The sequence below is a fragment of the Oncorhynchus mykiss genome, chromosome 5, assembly GCF_013265735.2.
Source record: "Oncorhynchus mykiss isolate Arlee chromosome 5, USDA_OmykA_1.1, whole genome shotgun sequence".
NCBI lineage: Eukaryota > Metazoa > Chordata > Actinopteri > Salmoniformes > Salmonidae > Oncorhynchus > Oncorhynchus mykiss.
This window is the reverse complement of record NC_048569.1, coordinates 6,606,326-6,629,746: the sequence shown is the minus strand read 5'-3', so window position 1 is coordinate 6,629,746 and position 23,421 is coordinate 6,606,326. Positions and strand designations below refer to the sequence as shown.

Below are 23,421 nucleotides of genomic sequence, written 5' to 3'. Positions count from 1 at the left end.
ACTGAGTTGGCGTAACTTAGGACTCCATATCACTGATGTGTTTGACTAATGAGTTAGCGTAGCTTATGACTCCATATCGTTACTGTGTTTGACTACTAGAGTTAGCGTAGCTTAGGACTCCATATCGTTACTGTGTTTGACTGCTAGAGTTAGCGTAGCTTAGGACTCCATATCACTGATGTGTTTGACTACTGGAGTTAGCGTAGCATAGGATTCCTGCTGCTTTCCTCTGTAGAGAAGAGAGATGACATCCATCCTAGCATCGTCATATCTCGTATTTCATCAGAACAAAACACCTCACTGCTGCACCTACCCACTTTCCATTCTCCTCCATCCTCATCACAACAGAACCATTTCCATTCTCCTCCATCCTCATCACAACAGAACCATTTCCATTCTCCTCCATCCTCATCACAACAGAACCGTTTCCATTCTCCTCCATCCTCATCACAACAGAACCATTTCCATTCTCCTCCATCCTCATCACAACAGAACCGTTTCCATTCTCCTCCATCCTCATCACAACAGAACCATTTCCATTCTCCTCCATCCTCATCACAACAGAACCGATTCTATTCTCCTCCATCCTCATCACAACAGATCCGATTCTATTCTCCTCCATCCTCATCACAACAGAACCGTTTCTATTCTCCTCCACCCTCATCACAACAGAACCGATTCTATTCTCCTCCATCCTCATCACAACAGATCCGATTCTATTCTCCTCCATCCTCATCACAACAGAACCGTTTCTATTCTCCTCCACCCTCATCACAACAGAACCGATTCCATTCTCCTCCATCCTCATCACAACAGATCCGATTCTATTCTCCTCCATCCTCATCACAACAGATCCATTTCCATTCTCCTCCATCCTCATCACAACAGAACCGATTCCATTCTCCTCCATCCTCATCACAACAGAACCGTTTCCATTCTCCTCCATCCTCATCACAACAGATCCGTTTCCATTCTCCTCCATCCTCATCACAACAGAACCGTTTCCATCCTCATCCCAACAGAACCGATTCCATTCTCCTCCATCCTCATCACAACAGAACCGATTCCATTCTCCACCATCCTCATCCCAACAGAACCGTTTTAAGAGTTCCTCTGTGCATAAATAAAAGCAGAGCTCTGTGCAAACAGGCAGAAAGTCTATAAATACGACCTCAGAAACAGATCAGTCGTTGAGTTTCACATCCTAATATGGCTGTCCCGTTAAGTTGATTTCACGTGACGTAGTGGAGTGGAGCGCCGGCCGTTTCAGTTGGTTCCGTTTCAGTGGAATGTTCAAAGTGAACGGAATAATTCAACAATGTTCTAGACGTTCTGTATCTTTTCTGTTGTCTCTCTGTGTGTCCAAAATGGCACTCTGTTCCCTCTGTTCCCTATATAGTGCACTAAATGGTGCACTTTAAAGGAAACAGGAGTCCATTGGGGATACTGCCACTGATAAATAGATGGATGTTATTGGAGGACTTGTGGAGGCATTGCCATGGAGACCGCCCGTAATACCATGGCACCGTAGTTTCACTGTGTACACAACACTACCACCCAGATCTCTCTGTGTATACCTAGGCTAGGGCCTCGCTGTGTTACGGCTCTGCAGTGCACAGTATGTAGAGTGAAAAAAGGACATACTGAGAATTTAGAAGCTTTGGCTTCTGTGTAAACTGGCCCTTTACTGTGGGAGCAGAGCAAACTGGTTGGACCGTAGTTTCTACATCTACTGTATGTCAGATGTCAGTTTGAACTTTAGAACCTAGTTGCTATGGGTGACCTTTGTTATCTTACATGTGATATTCTAGAGTTTACTGAAGATTCTCTCTCAGAATGTAAACAGTTCTAGAATCGGAAATCTTTAATGAAATATTAAATGCAGACAAGCTTTACACTGAATGTACAAAACATTAGGAACACCTTCCTAATATTCAGTTGCACCCCCTTTTGCCCTCAGAACAGCCTCAATTCGTCGGGGCATGGACTACAAGGTGTTGAAAGCGTTCCACAGGGACGTTGGCCCATGTTGACTCCAATGTTTCCCACAGTTGTGTCAAGTTGACTGGATGTCCTTTGGGTGGTGGACCATTCTTGATACACACAGGAAACTGTTGAGAGTGAAAAACCCAGCAAAGTTGCAGTTCTTGACACACACAAACCGGTGTGCTTGGCACCTACTACCATAACCGGTTTAAAGGCACTTACAGATTTTGCCTTGTCAATTCACCCTCTGAATGTCTCAAGGCTTAAAAATCCTTCTTTAACCTGTCTCCTCCTCTTCATCTACACTGATTGAAGTGGATTTAACAGGTGACATCAATAAGGGGTCATAGTTTTCACCTGGTCGGTCTGTCATGGAAAGATGATCCGAATGTTATGTCCACTCAGTGTATATTTATCCCTTGTGATCAGTCTGAGGTTAGGCCCATAGATAGAACTATACATATGGTATATCTCTATGGTTATGGAACTATATATATGGTATATCTCTATGGTTATAGATATAGAACTATATATATGGTATATCTCTATGGTTATGGAACTATATATATGGTATATCTCTATGGTTATAGAACTATATATATGGTATATCTCTATGGTTATAGATATATAACTATATATATGGTATATCTCTATGGTTATGGAACTATATATATGGTATATCTCTATGGTTATGGAACTATATATATGGTATATCTCTATGGTTATAGATATAGAACTATATATATGGTATATCTCTATGGTTATAGAACTATATATATGGTATATCTCTATGGTTATAGAACTGTATATATGGTATATCTCTATGGTTATAGAACTATATATATGGTATATCTCTATGGTTATAGATATAGAACTATATATATGGTATGTCCCTCTATGGTTATAGAACTATATATATGGTATATCTCTATGGTTATAGATATATAACTATATATATGGTATATCTCTATGGTTATAGATATAGAACTATATATATGGTATATCTCTATGGTTATAGAACTATATATATGGTATATCTCTATGGTTATAGATATATAACTATATATATGGTATATCTCTGTGGTTATAGATATAGAACTATATATATGCTATATCTCTATGGTTATAGAACTATATATATGGTATATCTCTATGGTTATATAACTATATATATGGTATATCTCTATGGTTATATAACTATATATATGGTATATCCCTATGGTTATAGATATATAACTATATATATGGTATATCTCTATGGTTATAGATATATAACTATATATATAGTATATCTCTATGGTTATAGAACTATATATATGGTATATCTCTATGGCTATAGAACTGTATATATGGTATATCCCTATGGTTATAGATATAGACCTATATATATGGTATATCTCTATGGTTATAGAACTATATATATGGTATATCTCTATTGTTATACAACTATATATATGGTATATCTCTATGGTTATAGAACTATATATGGTATATCTCTATGGTTATAGAACTATATATGGTATATCTCTATGGTTATAGATATAGAACTATATATATGGTATATCCCTATGGTTGGGCCTAGATCGTCCTCTGTTTAAAGCTTTACAGTTGTAAGTAGAATGCCTCACCTCTCTTCACAGAGCCTTTCATTGTTAGATAAACACCATGGATCAGCATGACTGTTCCTGGTTGGACGGCTTCCCAGCTCATTGTTACAGGCAAAAACCAGTAACACAATACTGGATGATGTGATTTGACCACTCCTCAACCAAGCCTAGATGTAATGTGTAGGCCTACATCTGTGCCTGAAGAGTGAAGACAACCAAGCCCGAAACAAGATGGTCAGTATAGCTATGTTGTCTAGTGGACGGACAGGGAGATAGGTTAGTGGTCGGAGTGGTGTTATCTTGTGGGAGCATTTTGCCTTTTTTTTTACTTTGTCTGAGACTCAAAGTTATCTTCAGGGTGTCTACTATAGTTAGTCAGGATTTCAGAAGGTTATTATGAATTCCAACCATGCATTGTAAAGAGTGCCAGACAGACAGTCGGTGCATTCTGGTCCCAAGATGTCGCTGCTGCCTCCCCGTAGGGCCAGTGAGGCCCATCTCATGGTCATGACGTTAGTTTGGTATCCCATAAGCCCCTTTGTGCCAGCCTGTTATCAGATAGTTCTAAGCAGAGGGCCATGCTCTGATAGAGACCGGGCGGGGGGGGGGGGGGGGGGGGGGGGCAAGTGGGGCCAGAATGGTGGTTAGGCAGGGGGAAGGAACAGGGGCTTAGGCAGGAAGTGGGCCATTGGGCCCTCAGGGGACAAATACACACACGTCCTTCGTCCCTCCCTGACGTCCCTCCCTGCTCTGCTGTCTGTTCTCTCTCTGAGCCATGGGCACACATAGTTCCCTTATCTATCTCTCTCTCTTTCTCTCTCTCTCTCTCTCTCTCTCTCTCTCTTTCTCTCTGCCTCTGTCTGTTCTCTCTGTTCTCTCTCTCTGTTCTCTCTCTATGTCCCCTCTCTGTTCCCTCTCTTTCTCTCTCTGTTCCCCCTCTCTCTCTCTCTCTCTCTCTCTCTCACTGCTCCTCCTCTGCTCCTTCTCCTCCTGGTCTGGTCAGACAGTTCAGTGTTGACCTGCTCCTCTCTCCTCATCTTCCTCCTGGTCTGGTACAGTGTTGACCTGCTCCTCATCTTCCTCCTGGTCTGGTACAGTGTTGACCTGCTCCGCTCTCCTCATCTTCCTCCTGGTCTGGTCAGGCAGTACAGTGTTGACCTGCTCCTCTCTCCTCATCTTCCTCCTGGTCTGGTACAGTGTTGAGATACTCCTCTCTCCTCATCTTCCTCCTGGTCTGGTACAGTGTTGACCTGGTCCTCTCTCCTCCTCTTCCTCCTGGTCTGGTACAGTGTTGACCTGGTCCTCTCTCCTCCTCTTCCTCTTGGTCTGGTACAGTGTTGACCTGCTCCTCTCTCCTCATCTTCCTCCTGGTCTGGTCAGGCAGTACAGTGTTGACCTGCTCCTCTCTCCTCATCCTCCTCCTGGTCTGGTACAGTGTTGACCTGCTCCTCTCTCCTCATCCTCCTCCTGGTCTGGTACAGTGTTGACCTGCTCCTCTCTCCTCATCCTCCTCCTGGTCTGGTACAGTGTTGAGATGCTCCTCTCTCCTCATCCTCCTCCTGGTCTGGTACAGTGTTGACCTGCTCCTCTCTCCTCATCCTCCTCCTGGTCTGGTACAGTGTTGAGATGCTCCTCTCTCCTCATCCTCCTCCTGGTCTGGTACAGTGCTGACCTGCTCCGCTCTCCTCATCTTCCTCCTGGTCTGGTACAGTGTTGACCTGCTCCTCTTTCCTCATCTTCCTCCTGGTCTGGTACAGTGTTGACCTGCTCCTCTCTCCTCATCGTCCTCCTGGTCTGGTACAGTGTTGACCTGCTCCTCTCTCCTCATCCTCCTCCTGGTCTGGTACAGTGTTGACCTGCTCCTCTCTCCTCCTTCTCCTGGTCTGGTACAGTGTTGACCTGCTCCTCTCTCCTCCTTCTCCTCCTGGTCTGGTACAGTGTTGACCTGCTCCTCTCTCCTCCTTCACCTCCTGGTCTGGTACAGTGTTGACCTGGTCCTCTCTCCTCCTTCACCTCCTGGTCTGGTACAGTGTTGACCTGGTCCTCTCTCCTCATCTTCCTCCTGGTCTGGTACAGTGTTGACCTGCTCCTCTCTCCTCATCTTCCTCCTGGTCTGGTACAGTGTTGAGATGCTACTCTTTCTCCCTCTCTCTTTCCTCCTCCATCCTCTCCTCCATCCTCTCCTCTACCATCCATCTAATCCCTCTCCAATTTCAGTTTCCTCTCAGATCAAAAGATCATCCAGGAAGACTGTTCGTTCCCACAGTGCAGATAAGGTTTCTGTTCCGAGACACACCCTGTGTGTCTGTCTCTCTGTGACTCTCCATGGCCTGCCCACAGATCCCAGAGAACAGCCTTTCAATGGGTGGGGATGATGATGTTGAGAAAGAAACCAGCCCTAAGATGTTTCTGTTTCTCTGAATGTGTGTCTCAAATGGGATTCTATGACCTATATAGTAGTCCACTACTACCAGAGCCCTCTGAGCCCAGGTCAAAGGTAGTGGACTTTTTAGGTAATAGGGTTTCATTTGGGCCTCAGGCCCCCTCTGTCCTCTGCCTCTCTGACAGCCCCTCTTCTCTCTCTTTTTTCTCCACACTCCGGACGTGAAATTCCCAAAGGTTGGGTTTCATGGGAGTGTCGGCGGGAGAACCTGAGGGATTATGGGACAGCACGGACATCCGTCCCTTTGTAGAAGGTCGAATTGGGTGACATGGCTGTTCACTAGCTTTGTTACACACTTCAGTTCCTATTCTCAGGCCAGGCCCTGTGGCTACTAGAGGTGTGTGTGTGTGTGTGTGTGTGTGTGTGTGTGTGTGTGTGTGTGTGTGTGTGTGTGTGTGTGTGTGTGTGTGTGTGTGTGTGTGTGTGTGTGTGTGTGTCTATTCATCCATAGTGTTGGTTGTCATCTAGTCGGCTACTTCACAAACAGAGATCCAATCCTTCCCTAGGGCTGTTACAGTGACCGTATTACCGCCACACCGGCGGTCACGAGTCATGACGGCAGTCAAATTCCACATGACCGTTTAGTCACGGTAGTTCGTCTTCCCCAAGCTCTGATGCTGCTGCTGGTCATTAGTTGTCTACCAAACTTGCTAACGGCCTGGTACTCAGCACTCTATTGTCCCTCTAATCACTCTGACATCAATGCAAATGTATTGAAAATCTAATAAAACACTTCATGAGCTCATGTTGCGCAACATTTCTATAGGCCAATTAGCCAATTGCCATTTCTATTAGCCAATCACTCGTGCAGTAAGAATATTAGCCAATCACTCGTGCAGTAAGAATATTAGCCAATCACTCGTGCAGTAAGAATATTAGCCAATCACTCGTGCAGTAAGGCAAGACAACACGCATGCCTTTTTTTGGCGACTTTTTCAAATCATAGTCGCACACCTCAAATAGTCTAGTCCATAGTCCTATAAGGTTAGTATCACACCTCATGTAGCCTAGCCCATAGTCCTATAAGGTTAGTATCACACCTCATGTAGCCTAGCCCATAGTCCTATAAGGTTAGTATCACACCTCATGTAGCCTAGCCCATAGTCCTATAAGGTTAGTATCACACCTCATGTAGTCTAGCCCATAGTCCTATAAGGTTAGTATCACACCTCATGTAGTCTAGCCCATAGTCCTATATGTTTTAATAAGGTTAGTATCACACCTCATGTAGCCTAGCCCATAGTCCTATAAGGTTAGTATCACACCTCATGTAGCCTAGCCCATAGTCCTATAAGGTTAGTATCACACCTCATGTAGTCTAGTCCATAGTCCTATAAGGTTAGTATCACACCTCATGTAGTCTAGTCCATAGTCCTATAAGGTTAGTATCACACCTCATGTAGCCTAGCCCATAGTCCTATAAGGTTAGTATCACACCTCATGTAGTCTAGTCCATAGTCCTATAAGGTTAGTATCACACCTCATGTAGCCTAGCCCATAGTCCTATAAGGTTAGTATCACACCTCATGTAGCCTAGCCCATAGTCCTATAAGGTTAGTATCACACCTCATGTAGTCTAGCCCATAGTCCTATAAGGTTAGTATCACACCTCATGTAGCCTAGCCCATAGTCCTATATGTTTTAATCAGGTTAGTATCACACCTCATGTAGCCTAGCCCATAGTCCTATAAGGTTAGTATCACACCTCATGTAGTCTAGCCCATAGTCCTATAAGGTTAGTATCACACCTCATGTAGCCTAGCCCATAGTCCTATAAGGTTAGTATCACAACTCATGTAGTCTAGCCCATAGTCCTATAAGGTTAGTATCACACCTCATGTAGCCTAGCCCATAGTCCTATATGTTTTAATCAGGTTAGTATCACACCTCATGTAGTCTAGTCCATAGTCCTATAAGGTTAGTATCACAGCTCATGTAGCCTAGCCCATAGTCCTATAAGGTTAGTATCACACCTCATGTAGTCTAGCCCATAGTCCTATATGTTTTAATAAGGTTAGTATCACACCTCATGTAGTCTAGCCCATAGTCCTATAAGGTTAGTATCACACCTCATGTAGTCTAGTCCATAGTCCTATAAGGTTAGTATCACACCTCATGTAGTCTAGTCCATAGTCCTATAAGGTTAGTATCACACCTCATGTAGCCTAGCCCATAGTCCTATATGTTTTAATAAGGTTAGTATCACACCTCATGTAGCCTAGTCCATAGTCCTATAAGGTTAGTATCACACCTCATGTAGTCTAGTCCATAGTCCTATAAGGTTAGTATCACACCTCATGTAGCCTAGCCCATAGTCCTATAAGGTTAGTATCACACCTCATGTAGTCTAGCCCATAGTCCTATAAGGTTAGTATCACACCTCATGTAGCCTAGTCCATAGTCCTATAAGGTTAGTATCACACCTCATGTAGTCTAGTCCATAGTCCTATAAGGTTAGTATCACACCTCATGTAGTCTAGCCCATAGTCCTATATGTTTTAATAAGGTTAGTATCACACCTCATGTAGCCTAGTCCATAGTCCTATAAGGTTAGTATCACACCTCATGTAGTCTAGCCCATAGTCCTATAAGGTTAGTATCACACCTCATGTAGCCTAGCCCATAGTCCTATATGTTTTAATAAGGTTAGTATCACACCTCATGTAGCCTAGCCCATAGTCCTATAAGGTTAGTATCACACCTCATGTAGTCTAGCCCATAGTCCTATAAGGTTAGTATCACACCTCATGTAGCCTAGCCCATAGTCCTATAAGGTTAGTATCACAACTCATGTAGTCTAGCCCATAGTCCTATAAGGTTAGTATCACACCTCATGTAGCCTAGCCCATAGTCCTATATGTTTTAATCAGGTTAGTATCACACCTCATGTAGTCTAGTCCATAGTCCTATAAGGTTAGTATCACAGCTCATGTAGCCTAGCCCATAGTCCTATAAGGTTAGTATCACACCTCATGTAGTCTAGCCCATAGTCCTATATGTTTTAATAAGGTTAGTATCACACCTCATGTAGTCTAGCCCATAGTCCTATAAGGTTAGTATCACACCTCATGTAGTCTAGTCCATAGTCCTATAAGGTTAGTATCACACCTCATGTAGTCTAGTCCATAGTCCTATAAGGTTAGTATCACACCTCATGTAGCCTAGCCCATAGTCCTATATGTTTTAATAAGGTTAGTATCACACCTCATGTAGCCTAGTCCATAGTCCTATAAGGTTAGTATCACACCTCATGTAGTCTAGCCCATAGTCCTATATGTTTTAATAAGGTTAGTATCACACCTCATGTAGTCTAGCCCATAGTCCTATAAGGTTAGTATCACACCTCATGTAGTCTAGCCCATAGTCCTATAAGGTTAGTATCACACCTCATGTAGTCTAGCCCATAGTCCTATAAGGTTAGTATCACACCTCATGTAGTCTAGTCCATAGTCCTATAAGGTTAGTATCACACCTCATGTAGCCTAGCCCATAGTCCTATAAGGTTAGTATCACACCTCATGTAGTCTAGCCCATAGTCCTATAAGGTTAGTATCACACCTCATGTAGCCTAGTCCATAGTCCTATAAGGTTAGTATCACACCTCATGTAGTCTAGTCCATAGTCCTATAAGGTTAGTATCACACCTCATGTAGTCTAGCCCATAGTCCTATATGTTTTAATAAGGTTAGTATCACACCTCATGTAGCCTAGTCCATAGTCCTATAAGGTTAGTATCACACCTCATGTAGTCTAGCCCATAGTCCTATAAGGTTAGTATCACACCTCATGTAGTCTAGCCCATAGTCCTATAAGGTTAGTATCACACCTCATGTAGTCTAGTCCATAGTCCTATAAGGTTAGTATCACACCTCATGTAGTCTAGTCCATAGTCCTATAAGGTTAGTATCACACCTCATGTAGTCTAGCCCATAGTCCTATAAGGTTAGTATCACACCTCATGTAGTCTAGCCCATAGTCCTATAAGGTTAGTATCACACCTCATGTAGCCTAGCCCATAGTCCTATATGTTTTAATAAGGTTAGTATCACACCTCATGTAGCCTAGTCCATAGTCCTATAAGGTTAGTATCACACCTCATGTAGTCTAGCCCATAGTCCTATAAGGTTAGTATCACACCTCATGTAGCCTAGCCCATAGTCCTATATGTTTTAATAAGGTTAGTATCACACCTCATGTAGCCTAGCCCATAGTCCTATAAGGTTAGTATCACACCTCATGTGTGGGGTTTAGAGCCTAACTGGCACACAGACGTGGAACATTCATGCTTCTAGCCTGCTGCCGTGTGTGCATTGCTACACTTACGATGTGAAGAAATAGCCTAATAGTTGATCAACATTTAATACTAACATTTTTTGATGCTAGTGGTTGTATTAATTTGGGATCTATCGCATGCCGCTGTCCAGACAATGTTTCAATATGTATTTCTAGCACAGAATAGAATAGGTCAACTGTTGTACTACGGGAGGTTTTAGTAGATTGACATAGGCTAGCGCTTTTTGCTGTTCGTTAGGCCTGCGGATCTTGTTGGCTGACGAAAAGTAAATATGGACAGTTCTTTCAACATGTGCCTCATGCATCACGCAGCCTGAATGAAAACACACAGCCCAAGATTTGTATCACAACTAAAGTTACATTAAATAACTGTAAATTTAGCAGTTTTCTTTGTTAACAACTCAACACAGAATAGCCCAACTGTGCGCACTCCCTCAAATAATTTGCAGAGAAAACATCCTTTCTATATTAATCTGCTATGTTCAATTGTATTCTTCATACCATAAAATAATGCCACGAAATTATAAGCACATCTCGTCTGCTAAATGAACTAGTCGTAGCCCACAGCCATATGGCATAGCCAGATCAGGACCTAACATAAGGACAACTCAAGAGTATGATAATTCTATTTCTTTTTAACTGCTGTTTGACTTGGCATGAAACTAGACTAGAGGTTTAATCCCAGTGCTGAGCTAGTGTTCAAGTCCCCTATTGACTGAGGTGAATGAAGATACAACAAGGTGATCATGGGTTGGAGTCAGTTTGGCTTGTTCTTTTTTGTTTTTTACTGTTCTCCAAATAGAGTTTTAAACTGTGTAGAAATGCAGTAAAGGATAAAACAAATCCATGGCTCTTGTCTAAAGTAGTACACTATACAGGGAAGAGGGTGTTATGGGCCCTGGTCTAAAGTAGTGCTCTGTAAAGGGAATGGGGTGCCATTTTGGGCATAGACAGAATTGAAAAAGAGAAGAGGAGAGATGGGGCCATAGAGAGTGTCTTTGTTCTGTTTTGTGAATGTGTGACCACATGTTATCATGTGTTCTGTTTCCCCTCCCAGCGTTCAAATTCATTTCTGGGCCTCTCTCTCTCTCTCTCTCTCTCTCTCTCTGTGTCCAACCCCTCTCTCTCTCTCTCTCTCTCTCTCTCTCTCTCTCTCTCTCTCGCGCGCTCTCTATCCAACACCCTCTCTCTCTCTCTCTCTCTCTCTCCCTCTCTCTCTCTCTCTCTCTCTCTCCAACACCCTCTCTCTCTCTCTCTCTCTCTCTCTCTGTCCAACCCCCTCTCTCTCTCTCTCTCTCTCTCTCTCTCTCTCTCTCTCTATCTCTCTATCTCTCTCTCTCTCTCTCTCTCTCTCTGTTAGTTCCCAGTGCCCCTGTACTGAGCATCTCAGGGCAGGATGTTTATTTCATGCTTTATCATACGTTAGCGAGGTAATAATGTTTAATTGCGTGCTTGTTTAACAACCTCCTTCGCTAGCCTATCACGCCGGCCTCTGCCCACCAACTGCCATTTTGGAGTTTGGCATTGAGCGGTAGCGTTAGAGGACGAAGCAGGGGGCATTAAGTGGTAGCGTTAGAGGACGAAGCAGGGTATCAGGCCGTACCATGGAGCTGCTTGGGGTCTTTTACAGGAGGAAGCTCTGGAGGAAACAGAAAGGGGATGTAGGTCTGGGGACAGAGACAGGGGGTCTGGGGCGGTCAGACAGGGCGCTGTGCAAGTCCCCTTCTGAGACCAGCGTCAACCACCTGGCCACCGGACTCATTTCCAAGGTGCTACGCTTCACCAGGTAACACACGGGGGGGGGGGGGGGGGGTTTAAGGTAACACGGGGGGGGGGTTTGGTTGGGTTTAAGGTAACAGAAACTGAGAGTTGGGCTTAGTACTAAAGTTAACTTGACTCCACGACTTGACTCAAGTCTTGACCCGTTTGAATAAGAGTGACTAAGCCCAGGGTAACATCCACGAGGTAGGCTGGGCCGGCTCCAGGCATCATTTTTTATTTTTTTTATTTTACCTTTATTTAACTAGGCAAGTCAGTTAAAAACAAATTCTTATTTTCAATGACGGCCTAGGAACAGTGGGTTAACTGCCTGTTCAGGGGCAGAATGACAGATTTGTACCTTGTCAGCTCGGGGATTTGAACTTGCAACCTTCCGGTTACTAGTCCAACGCTCTAACCACTAGGCTACCCTGCCGCCTCTACACTCTGACCGCTAGGCTACCCTGCCGCCTCTACACTCTAACCACTAGGCTACCCTGCCGCCTCTACACTCTAACCACTAGGCTACCCTGCCGCCCTAAGCGACATTAACGGTCGCTTAGAATAGTAGAATACACAAGGAGGAAGTTCGAAATGTAGTTGTACATCATTAGTTTTGTTCTCTTGTTATGTCAGTCACTGACAGTCACTCCATTAGCCATGTCAGCTAACATGTTTTAGATTGGGAAATTAGTCTAGCCAGCTATCTAAACGTGTAGTAATCATGGTCGAATACCGACCATTCACTCAGGGCACATTCCGTCAGGGCCCCAATTTAGATTTTGTTAGTCACTCTCACTCAGATGCCATTAACATGGCGTAAGTCATGGCAAAATGTTTACAATTGCAGGAAATGTGCTTTAAAACAAAATACAAAATATTCTCCACCACATGGCAAAATGTGTAGAATTGAAGGAAATTCACTTTAAAATGTATGTTTTTCTCTCTGTCGTCAAAATGTTTAGGCCGTGAGGTGGGTGGCCCCCAACCAAAACTCGCTTAGGGACCCCTGGTGGTAGGGTTAGTACCAGGGTAACATACTGGGAGGGTTAGTACCAGGGTAACATACTGGGAGGGTTAGTACCAGGGTAACATACTGGGAGGGTTAGTACCAGGGTAACATACTGGGAGGGTTAGTACCAGGGTAACATACTGGGAGGGTTAGTACCAGGGTAACATACTGGGAGGGTTAGTACCAGGGTAACATACTGGGAGGGTTAGTACCAGGGTAACATACTGGGAGGGTTAGTACCAGGGTAACATACTGGGAGGGTTAGTACCAGGGTAACATACTGGGAGGGTTAGCACCAGGGTAACATACTGGGAGGGTTAGTACCAGGGTAACATACTGGGAGGATTAGTACCAGGGTAACATACTGGGAGGTGGGAGGGTTAGTACCAGGGTAACATACTGGTAGGGTTAGTACCAGGGTAACATACTGGGAGGGTTAGTACCAGGGTGACATACTGGGAGGGTTAGTACCAGGGTAACATACTGGGAGGGTTAGTACCATGGTAACCTACTGGGAGGGTTAGTACCAGGGTAACATACTGGGAGGGTTAGTACCAGGGTAACATACTGGGAGGGTTAGTACCAGGGTAACATACTGGGAGGGTTAGTACCAGGGTAACATACTGGGAGGTGGGAGGGTTAGTACCAGGGTGACATACTGGGAGGGTTAGTACCAGGGTGACATACTGGGAGGGTTAGTACCAGGGTGACATACTGGGAGGGTTAGTACCAGGGTAACATACTGGGAGGGTTAGTACCAGGGTGACATACTGGGAGGGTTAGTACCAGGGTAACATACTGGGAGGGTTAGTACCAGGGTGACATACTGGGAGGGTTAGTACCAGGGTAACATACTGGGAGGGATAGTACCAGGGTAACATACTGGGAGGGTTAGTACCAGGGTAACATACTGGGAGGTGGGAGGGTTAGTACCAGGGTAACATACTGGGAGGGTTAGTACCAGGGTAACATACTGGGAGGGTTAGTACCAGGGTAACATACTGGGAGGGTTAGTACCATGGTAACATACTGGGAGGGTTAGTACCAGGGTAACATACTGGGAGGGTTAGTACCATGGTAACATACTGGGAGGGTTAGTATCAGGGTAACATACTGGGAGGGTTAGTACCAGGGTAACATACTGGGAGGGTTAGTACCAGGGTGACATACTGGGAGGGATAGTACCAGGGTAACATACTGGGAGGGTTAGTACCAGGGTAACATACTGGGAGGGTTAGTACCAGGGTAACATACTAGAAGGGTTAGTACCAGGGTGACATACTGGGAGGGATAGTACCAGGGTAACATACTGGGAGGGTTAGTACCAGGGTAACATACTGGGAGGGTTAGTACCAGGGTAACATACTAGAAGGGTTAGTACCAGGGTGACATACTGGGACGGATAGTACCAGGCTAACATACTGGGAGGGATAGTACCAGGGTAACATACTGGGATGGTTAGTACCAGGGTAACATACTGGGGGGGTTAGTACCAGGGTAACATACTGGTAGGGTTAGTACCATGGTAACATACTGGGGGGGGTTAGTACCAGGTTAACATACTGGGGGGGTTAGTACCAGGGTAACATACTGGTAGGGTTAGTACCAGGGTAACATACTGGGGGGGTTAGTACCAGGGTAACATACTGGGGGGGTTAGTACCAGGGTAACATACTGGGATGGTTAGTACCAGGGTAACATACTGGGGGGGTTAGTACCAGGGTAACATACTGGGATGGTTAGTACCATGGTAACATACTGGTAGGTGGGAGGGTTAGTACCAGGGTAACATACTGGGGGGGTTAGTACCAGGGTAACATACTGGGATGGTTAGTACCATGGTAACATACTGGTAGGTGGGAGGGTTAGTACCAGGGTAACATACTGGGGGGTTAATACCAGGGTAACATACTGGGAGGGTTAGTACCAGGGTAACATACTGGGGGGGTTAGTACCAGGGTAACATACTGGGAGGGTTAGTACCAGGGTGACATACTGGAAGGGTTAGTACCAGGGTAACATACTGGGAGGGTTAGTACCATGGTAACATACTGGGAGGGTTAGTACCAGGGTAACATACTGGGAGGGTTAGTACCAGGGTAACATACTGGGAGGATTAGTACCAGGGTAACATACTGGGAGGGTTAGTACCAGGGTAACATACTGGGAGGTGGGAGGGTTAGTACCAGGGTAAGATACTGGGAGGGTTAGTACCAGGGTAACATACTGGGAGGGTTAGTACCAGGGTAACATACTGGGAGGTGGGAGGGTTAGTACCAGGGTAACATACTGGGAGGGTTAGTACCAGGGTAACATACTGGGAGGGTTAGTACCAGGGTAACATACTGGGAGGGTTAGTACCATGGTAACATACTGGAAGGGTTAGTACCATGGTAACATACTGGGAGGGTTAGTACCAGGGTAACATACTGGGAGGGTTAGTACCATGGTAACATACTGGGAGGGTTAGTACCAGGGTAACATACTGGGAGGGTTATTACCAGGGTAACATACTGGGATGTGGGAGGGTTAGTACCAGGGTAACATACTGGGAGGGTTATTACCAGGGTGACATACTGGGAGGGTTAGTACCAGGGTGACATACTGGGAGGGATAGTACCAGGGTAACATACTGGGAGGGTTAGTACCAGGGTGACATACTGGGAGGGATAGTACCAGGGTAACATACTGGGAGGGTTAGTACCATGGTAACATACTGGGAGGGTTAGTACCATGGTAACATACTGGGAGGGTTAGTACCAGGGTAACATACTGGGAGGGTTATTACCAGGGTGATATACTGGGAGGGATAGTACCAGGGTAACATACTGGGAGGGTTATTACCATGGTAACATACTGGGAGGTGGGAGGGTTAGTACCAGGGTAACATACTGGGAGGGTTAGTACCAGGGTAACATACTGGGAGGGTTAGTATCAGGGTAACATACTGGGAGGGTTAGAACCAGGGTAACATACTGGGAGGGTTAGTACCAGGGTAACATACTGGGAGGGTTAGAACCAGGGTAACATACTGGGAGGGTTAGTACCAGGGTAACACACTGGGAGGGTTAGTACCAGGGTAACATACTGGGAGGGTTAGTACCAGGGTAACATACTGGGAGGGTTAGTACCAGGGTAACATACTGGGAGGGTTAGTACCAGGGTAACATACTGGGAGGGTTAGTACCATGGTAACATACTGGGAGGGTTAGTACCATGGTAACATACTGGGAGGGTTAGTACCAGGGTAACATACTGGGAGGGTTAGTACCATGGTAACATACTGGGAGGGTTAGTACCAGGGTAACATACTGGGAGGGTTAGTACCAGGGTAACATACTGGAAGGGTTAGTACCATGGTAACATACTGGGAGGGTTAGTACCAGGGTAACATACTGGGAGGGTTAGTACCAGGGTAACATACCGGGACTGCAGTTGTAGGTTTCACCTGCTCTGTGGTCTGTGGTCTGTCTTCTAATGAGGCTGGTTTATTGGGACACAGGATTCAAATAGAATGTGTTGTATTTCCAGTTTGTGGACTGGATTCCATACTCAGGCGTGGTGCGGGGAGGGACTATCTGCAGTTTTAGAATTGTTGTAAATGTTGATCAATGTGTCTGTTATGTACCTAAATTATTTTGTTACTGTTAAGTAAAGTTGGATAAATGGTAAAAAAAAATGCTGGAATGTTGTAGAAATATGTGTTACGTGATGAATCATTATGGGGGTGTAAACAATGGCTACTTTCATGTTTCTCTAGCTGGACGAAGGTGAAGATAGCATCGTTTCCTGTTTATATTCCACACTAAGTGTTGTAGGTTTTTGGGATCAAGAAGATCTTCTGAAATATGATGGCTGCCTGTTAGACAGCTAGTAGGAAGAATAGCATAGCTGAGAAGAGCTGTTGTTTCTAAACAGGAGAGGTTGGAGAGCTTGATCTAGATTTTTCTGGATGCTCCAGTCTGCAGTATTTTTCTGGATGCCTGTTGCGTACTCTGCTTAAATCGGACTACTGTGAAAGTTCGGTTGTGAAGTTGCAGTGTTGATAATTAGGCCTCCAGTGTTTCTGGTGAGAAGGGAGGACAAGGGGGAGGTAGAGCCAGGGAGAGGGGGAGTCACACCCCTGTCCTGGCTGTCAACACAGTGATAGCATGCAGCTGGACTCTCCTGTGGCTCAGGGCCGTCCCAGCCTGCAGTAGACATCACCATCCCAGCCTGCAGTAGGCCTCACCCTCCCAGCCTGCAGTAGACATCGCCATCCCAGCCTGCATTAGGCCTAACCATCCCAGCCTGCAGTAGACATAACCATCCCAGCCTGCAGTAGACATCACCATCCCAGCCTGCAGTAGGCCTAACCATCCCAGCCTGCAGTAGACATCACCATCCCAGCCTGCAGTAGGCCTTACCATCCCAGTCTGCAGTAGGCCTCACCATCCCAGCCTGCAGTAGGCCCAGCTCCAGCCTGCAGTAGAACCAGCTCCAGCCTGCAGTAGGCCTCACCGTCCCAACCTGCAGTAGGCCCAGCTCCAGCCTGCAGTAGGCCCAGCTCCAGCCTGCAGTAGGTCTCACCGTCCCAACCTGCAGTAGGCCCAGCTCCAGCCTGCAGTAGGCCCAGCTCCAGCCTGCAGTAGGTCTCACCGTCCCAACCTGCAGTAGGCCCAGCTCCAGCCTGCAGTAGGCCCAGCTCCAGCCTGCAATAGGCCCAGCTCCAGCCTGCAGTAGGCCCAGCTCCAGCCTGCAGTAGGCCCAGCTCCAGCCTGCAGTAGGCCCAGCTCCAGCCTGCAGTAGGTCTCACCGTCCCAATCTGCAGTAGGCCCAGCTCCAGTCTACAATAGACCTCACCGTCCCAACCTGCAGTAGGCCCAGCTCCAGTCTGCAGTACGCCCAGCTCCAGCCTGCAGTAGGCCCAGCTCCAGCCTGCAATAGGCCCAGCTCCAGCCTGCAGTAGGCCCAGCTCCAGCCTTTAATAGGCCCAGCTCCAGCCTGCAGTAGGCCCAGCTCCAGCCTGCAGTAGGCCTCACCGTCCCAACCTGCAGTAGGCCCAGCTCCAGTCTGCAGTAGGCCTCACCGTCCCAACCTGCAGTAGGTCCAGCTCCAGTCTGCAGTAGGCCCAGCTCCAGCCTGCAGTAGGCCCAGCTCCAGCCTGTTTGGACGGGGTGAGGCATGGGCCACCTCAGTCCTCAGACTAGTAACCCTGTCCATCAGGGGACTTCAGACAGACTAGTAACCCTGTCCATCAGGGGACTCCAGACAGACTAGTAACCCTGTCCATCAGGGGACTCCAGACAGACTAGTAACCCTGTCCAGTGGGGAACTCCAGACAGACTAGTAACCCTGTCCATCAGGGGACTTCAGACAGACTAGTAACCCTGTCCATCAGGGGACTCCAGACAGACTAGTAACCCTGTCCATCAGGGGACTTCAGACAGACTAGTAACCCTGTCCATCAGGGGACTCCAGACAGACTAGTAACCCTGTCCATCAGGGGACTCCAGACAGACTAGTAACCCTGTCCAGTGGGGGACTCCAGACAGACTAGTAACCCTGTCCATCAGGGGACTCCAGACAGACTAGTAACCCTGTCCATCAGGGGACTTCAGACAGACTAGTAACCCTGTCCATCAGGGGACTCCAGACAGACTAGTAACCCTGTCCATCAGGGGACTCCAGACAGACTAGTAACCCTGTCCAGTGGGGGACTCCAGACAGGCTAGTAACCCTGTCCATCAAGGGACTCCAGACAGACTAGTAGAGAAAACACTTAAAGTGTTTTTAAAGATTTCAAATACTATTTGAACCCAGGTCTGATTCACAGGCAGTGTTCACAGCTGTAATGAATCATCAACAAATTGTCATAAACCCTCTGAGGCATTGCGATGCGATCTGATTTGGCTAACTACGTTAATATGTTGGTTGTGATTCCCCCTGTGCTTCCCTCCAAACGCTAATATCTTCCAGCTTGTCGCTTACATAACAATACATAAGCCTTGACAGTGATTAGACTATAACAGAGCCATGCATGAAATGACAGTATGGGTCTCTGGGCTGTAACTCCATTATGTGTATTATTAGATATAAAGACTTTATGTAACATAACCTTTCTTCTTTAAGGTTGCAGCCCCTATCATCACCAAGACTATCTCTGACCTTTTTTAACCTGTCTCTCCTCTCTGGAGAGGTTCCCATTGCTTGGAAGCCAGCCACGGTTCATCCTTTATTTAAAGGGGGAGATCAAGCTGATCTTAACTGTTATAGGCCTATTTCGATTTTGCCCTGTTTTATCAAAAATGTTGGAAAAACTTGACTGGCTTTCTTGATGTCTATAGTATTCTGTCTGGTATACAATCTGGTTTCTGCTCAGGTTATGGATGTGTCACTGCAACTTAAAGGTCCTAAATTATATCACCATTACCCTTGATTCTGAGCAATGTGCTGCTATTTTTATTGACTTGGCCAAAGCTTTTGATGCGGTTGACCATTCCATTCTTGTGGGCCGGCTAAGGAGGATTGGTGTCTCTGAGGGGTCTTCGGCCTGGTTTGCTAACTACCTCTCTCAAAGAGTGCAGTGTATAAAGTCAGAACATCTGCTATCTCAGCCACTGCCTGTCACCAAGGGAGTACCCCAAGGTTTGATCCTAGGCCCCACACTCTTCTCAATTTCTTCTAGTGGTTTGAATGTTTAGTTAAAGGATCTCCCAGCAGCCTAAAAGACATGGTATGATTACTGGTACATCTTTGTTGTTTGTCGTTATGGAAATCCCGGGAGTGTGTACTGCGTTCCTTATTGTTGGTCTGTGTCATATAGTTCTGTTTTTGTTGTTATGCTATGTGTGTGTGTGTGTGTGTGTGTGTGTGTGTGTGTGTGTGTGTGTGTGTGTGCAGGCCTGTGTTCATGTGTGTGACTTAGCATGCATAGTCCTCTCCCTCTAGCTGAGCTGTCTCTCTCCCTCAGACGTAGTGAGCCCGTCTCCACATCTCACTTTCTGTTCTGTTCTACAGACGCAGCGAGCCCGTCTCCAGACCACACTCGTGGCACTCCACCAAACTAGGCGAGGGCCAGCCAGACCCCAGCATGGCGCAGATATCCCAGGGCACCATAGACCCTCCCTGGCATCACACATTCAACTCCAGGTTAGTCAATCAATCAATCAATCAATCAAGTGATAAATCAATCAAGTAACGTTGGTCATTAGGTTATTCAATGATTGCATCTGAGCTCCTGGAGTGTGAGGCTCCCCTTTTCTTCTTCAAGTGTTCTACTCCGCTAGCCAGCACCTCGTCTAAATTAGTGTGCTTTTCTTTCGCCTCTAAAGTAGGTTATGAGGAACAGGAAGGCCCGCACACTGTTGGTGTTCCCAAGTAAAGCTAGGTTTCCTTCCAATTGGCGACAGATTTTCATGCGAATATTTTAAAATTTGCATAAAAACACCAGAGATGTTTCCATCAAATTGACTTTTTGACATACAGTTGAAGTAGGAAGTTTACATACACCTTAGCCAAATACATTTAAACCCAGTTTTTCACAATTCCTGATATTTAATCCTAGTAAAAATTCCCTGTCTTAGGTCAGTTAGGATCACAACTTTATTCCGAGTGGGTCAGAAGTTTACATAGACTCAATTAGTATTTGGTAGCATTGCCTTTTAATTGTTTAACTTGGGTCAAACGTTGCAGGTCGCCTTCCACAAGCTTCCCACAATAATTTGGGTGAATTTTGGCCCATTCGTCCTGACAGAGCTGGTGTAACTGAGTCAGGTTTGTAGGCCTCCTTGCTCGCACACCCTTTTTCAGTTATGCCCATACATTTTCTATAGGATTGAGGTCAGGGCTTTGTGATGGCCACTCCAATACCTTGACTTTGTTGTCCTTAAGCCATTTTGCCACAACTTTGGAAGTATGCTTGGGGTCATTGTCCATTTGGAAGACCCATTTGCGACCAAGCTTTAACTTCCTGTGTCTTGAGATGTTGCTTCAATATATCCACATAATTTTCCTGCCTCATGATGCCATCTATTTTGTGAAGTGCACCAGTCCCTCCTGCAGCAAAACACCCCCACAACATGATGCTGCCACCCCTGTGCTTCACGGTTGGGATGGTGTTCTTCGGCTTGCAAGCCTCCCTCTTTTTCCTCCAAACATAACGATGGTCATTATAGCCAAACAGTTCTATTTTTGTTTCATCAGACCAGAGGACATTTCTCCAAAAAGTATGATCTTTGTCCCCATGTGCAGTTGCAAACCGTAGTCTGGCTTTTTTGTGGCGGTTTTGGAGTAGTGGCTTCTTCCTTGCTGAGCGGCCTTTCAGGTTATGTCGATATAGGACTCGTTTTACTGTGGATATAGATACTTTTGTACCTGTTTCCTCCAGCATCTTTTCGCACCAAAGTACGTTAATCTCTAGGAGACAGAACGCGTCTCCTTCCTGAGCGGTGTGACGGCTGCGTGGTCCCATGGTGTTTATACTTTCATACTATTGTTTGAACAGATGAACGTGGTACCTTCAGGCGTTTGGAAATTGCTCCCAAGGATGAACCAGACTTGTGGAGGTATACCATTTTTTTCTGAGGTCTTGGCTGATTTCTTTTGATTTTCCCATGATGTCAAGCAAAGAGGCACTGAGTTTGAAGGTAGGCCATAAAATACATCCACAGGTACACCTCCAACCGACTCAAATGAAGTCAATTAGCCTATCAGAAGATTCTAAAGCCATGACATAATTTCCTGGAATTTTCCAAGCTGTTTAAATGCACAGTCAACTTAGTGTATGTTAACATCTGACCCACTGGAAATGCGATACAGTGAATTATAAGTGAAATAATCTGTTTGTAAACAATTGTTGTAAAAATGACTTGTGTCATGCACAAAGTAGATGTCCTAACCGACTTGCCAAAACTATAGTTTGTTAAACAATACATTTGTGGAGTGGTTGAAAAAGGAGTTTTAATGACTCCGACCTAAGTGTATGTAAACTTCCGACTTCAACTGTACATGATGACGTAGTAAACACAAATAAAAATACATTTTGCAGTTAAATCCTCATGTACCTAATAAAAAATAAAAGTTTAAATACTTTACATCACATTTTCAAATCTACTAATAGTTTTCTCACAAAACAATTTGCGTTATTTAGCGAGTGTGCCCACTTCAGTATTGGACCCTCCGTTCTAGATACTGCATCTGTGCGCTATTGGAGCTCACGTATAGCCTACATGACCAGATTATTAGGGACGAAATTTGTGAGATAATTTTTTATTTGTCAAACGGCAGCCAAGCATCGATGATCGAGTCAATGTGGAGGCTATATACAGGGTATTACGGTACAGATCCAATGTGGAGGCTATATACAGGGTATTACGGTACAGAGCCAATGTGGAGGCTATATACAGGGTATTACGGTACAGAGTCAATGTGGAGGCTATATACAGGGGGTACCGGTACAGAGTCAATGTGGAGGCTATATACAGGGTATTACGGTACAGAGCCAATGTGGAGGCTATATACAGGGTGTTACGGTACAGAGTCAATGTGGAGGCTATATACAGGGTTTTACGGTACAGAGTCAATGTGGAGGCTATATACAGGGTATATTGGTACAGAGTCAATATGGAGGCTATATACAGGGGGTACCGGTACAGAGTCAATGTGGAGGCTATATACAGGGGGTACCGGTACAGAGTCAATGTGGAGGCTATATACAGGGGGTACCGGTTCAGAGTCAATGTGGAGGCTATATACAGGGGGTACCGGTTCAGAGTCAATCTGGAGGCTATATACAGGGTGTTACGGTACAGAGTCAATGTGGAGGCTATATACAGGGGGTACCGGTACAGAGTCAATGTGGAGGCTATATACAGGGTGTTACGGTACAGAGTCAATGTGGAGACTATATACAGGGTGTTACGGTACAGAGTCAATGTGGAGACTATATACAGGGTGTTACGGTACAGAGTCAATGTGGAGACTATATACAGGGTGTTACGGTACAGAGTCAATGTGGAGGCTATATACAGGGTATTACGGTACAGAGTCAATGTGGAGGCTATATACAGGGGGTACCGGTACAGAGTCAATGTGGAGGCTATATACAGGGTATTACGGTACAGAGCCAATGTGGAGGCTATATACAGGGTGTTACGGTACAGAGTCAATGTGGAGGCTATATACAGGGTTTTACGGTACAGAGTCAATGTGGAGGCTATATACAGGGTATATTGGTACAGAGTCAATATGGAGGCTATATACAGGGGGTACCGGTACAGAGTCAATGTGGAGGCTATATACAGGGGGTACCGGTACAGAGTCAATGTGGAGGCTATATACAG

The 23,421-nt window shown here is 45.5% G+C and overlaps 1 protein-coding gene across 5 annotated transcripts in view; it reads left to right on the top strand.

The window, feature by feature from the left end:
* The window catches only part of LOC110524941 (protein Shroom3), a 163,012-nt gene that overhangs the window by 96,888 nt on the left and 42,703 nt on the right, over positions 1 to 23,421 (top strand). For 4 of the 5 annotated variants that reach the window (XM_036976675.1, XM_036976674.1, XM_036976678.1 and 1 more), the window contains one exon: positions 20,099 to 20,230. In XM_036976675.1, coding sequence (XP_036832570.1) covers positions 20,099 to 20,230 — 132 coding nt within the window. Of the gene's footprint in view, positions 1 to 11,703; positions 12,116 to 20,098; positions 20,231 to 23,421 lie in introns of those variants that run through there. The other variant, XM_036976677.1, reaches the window with a different exon arrangement.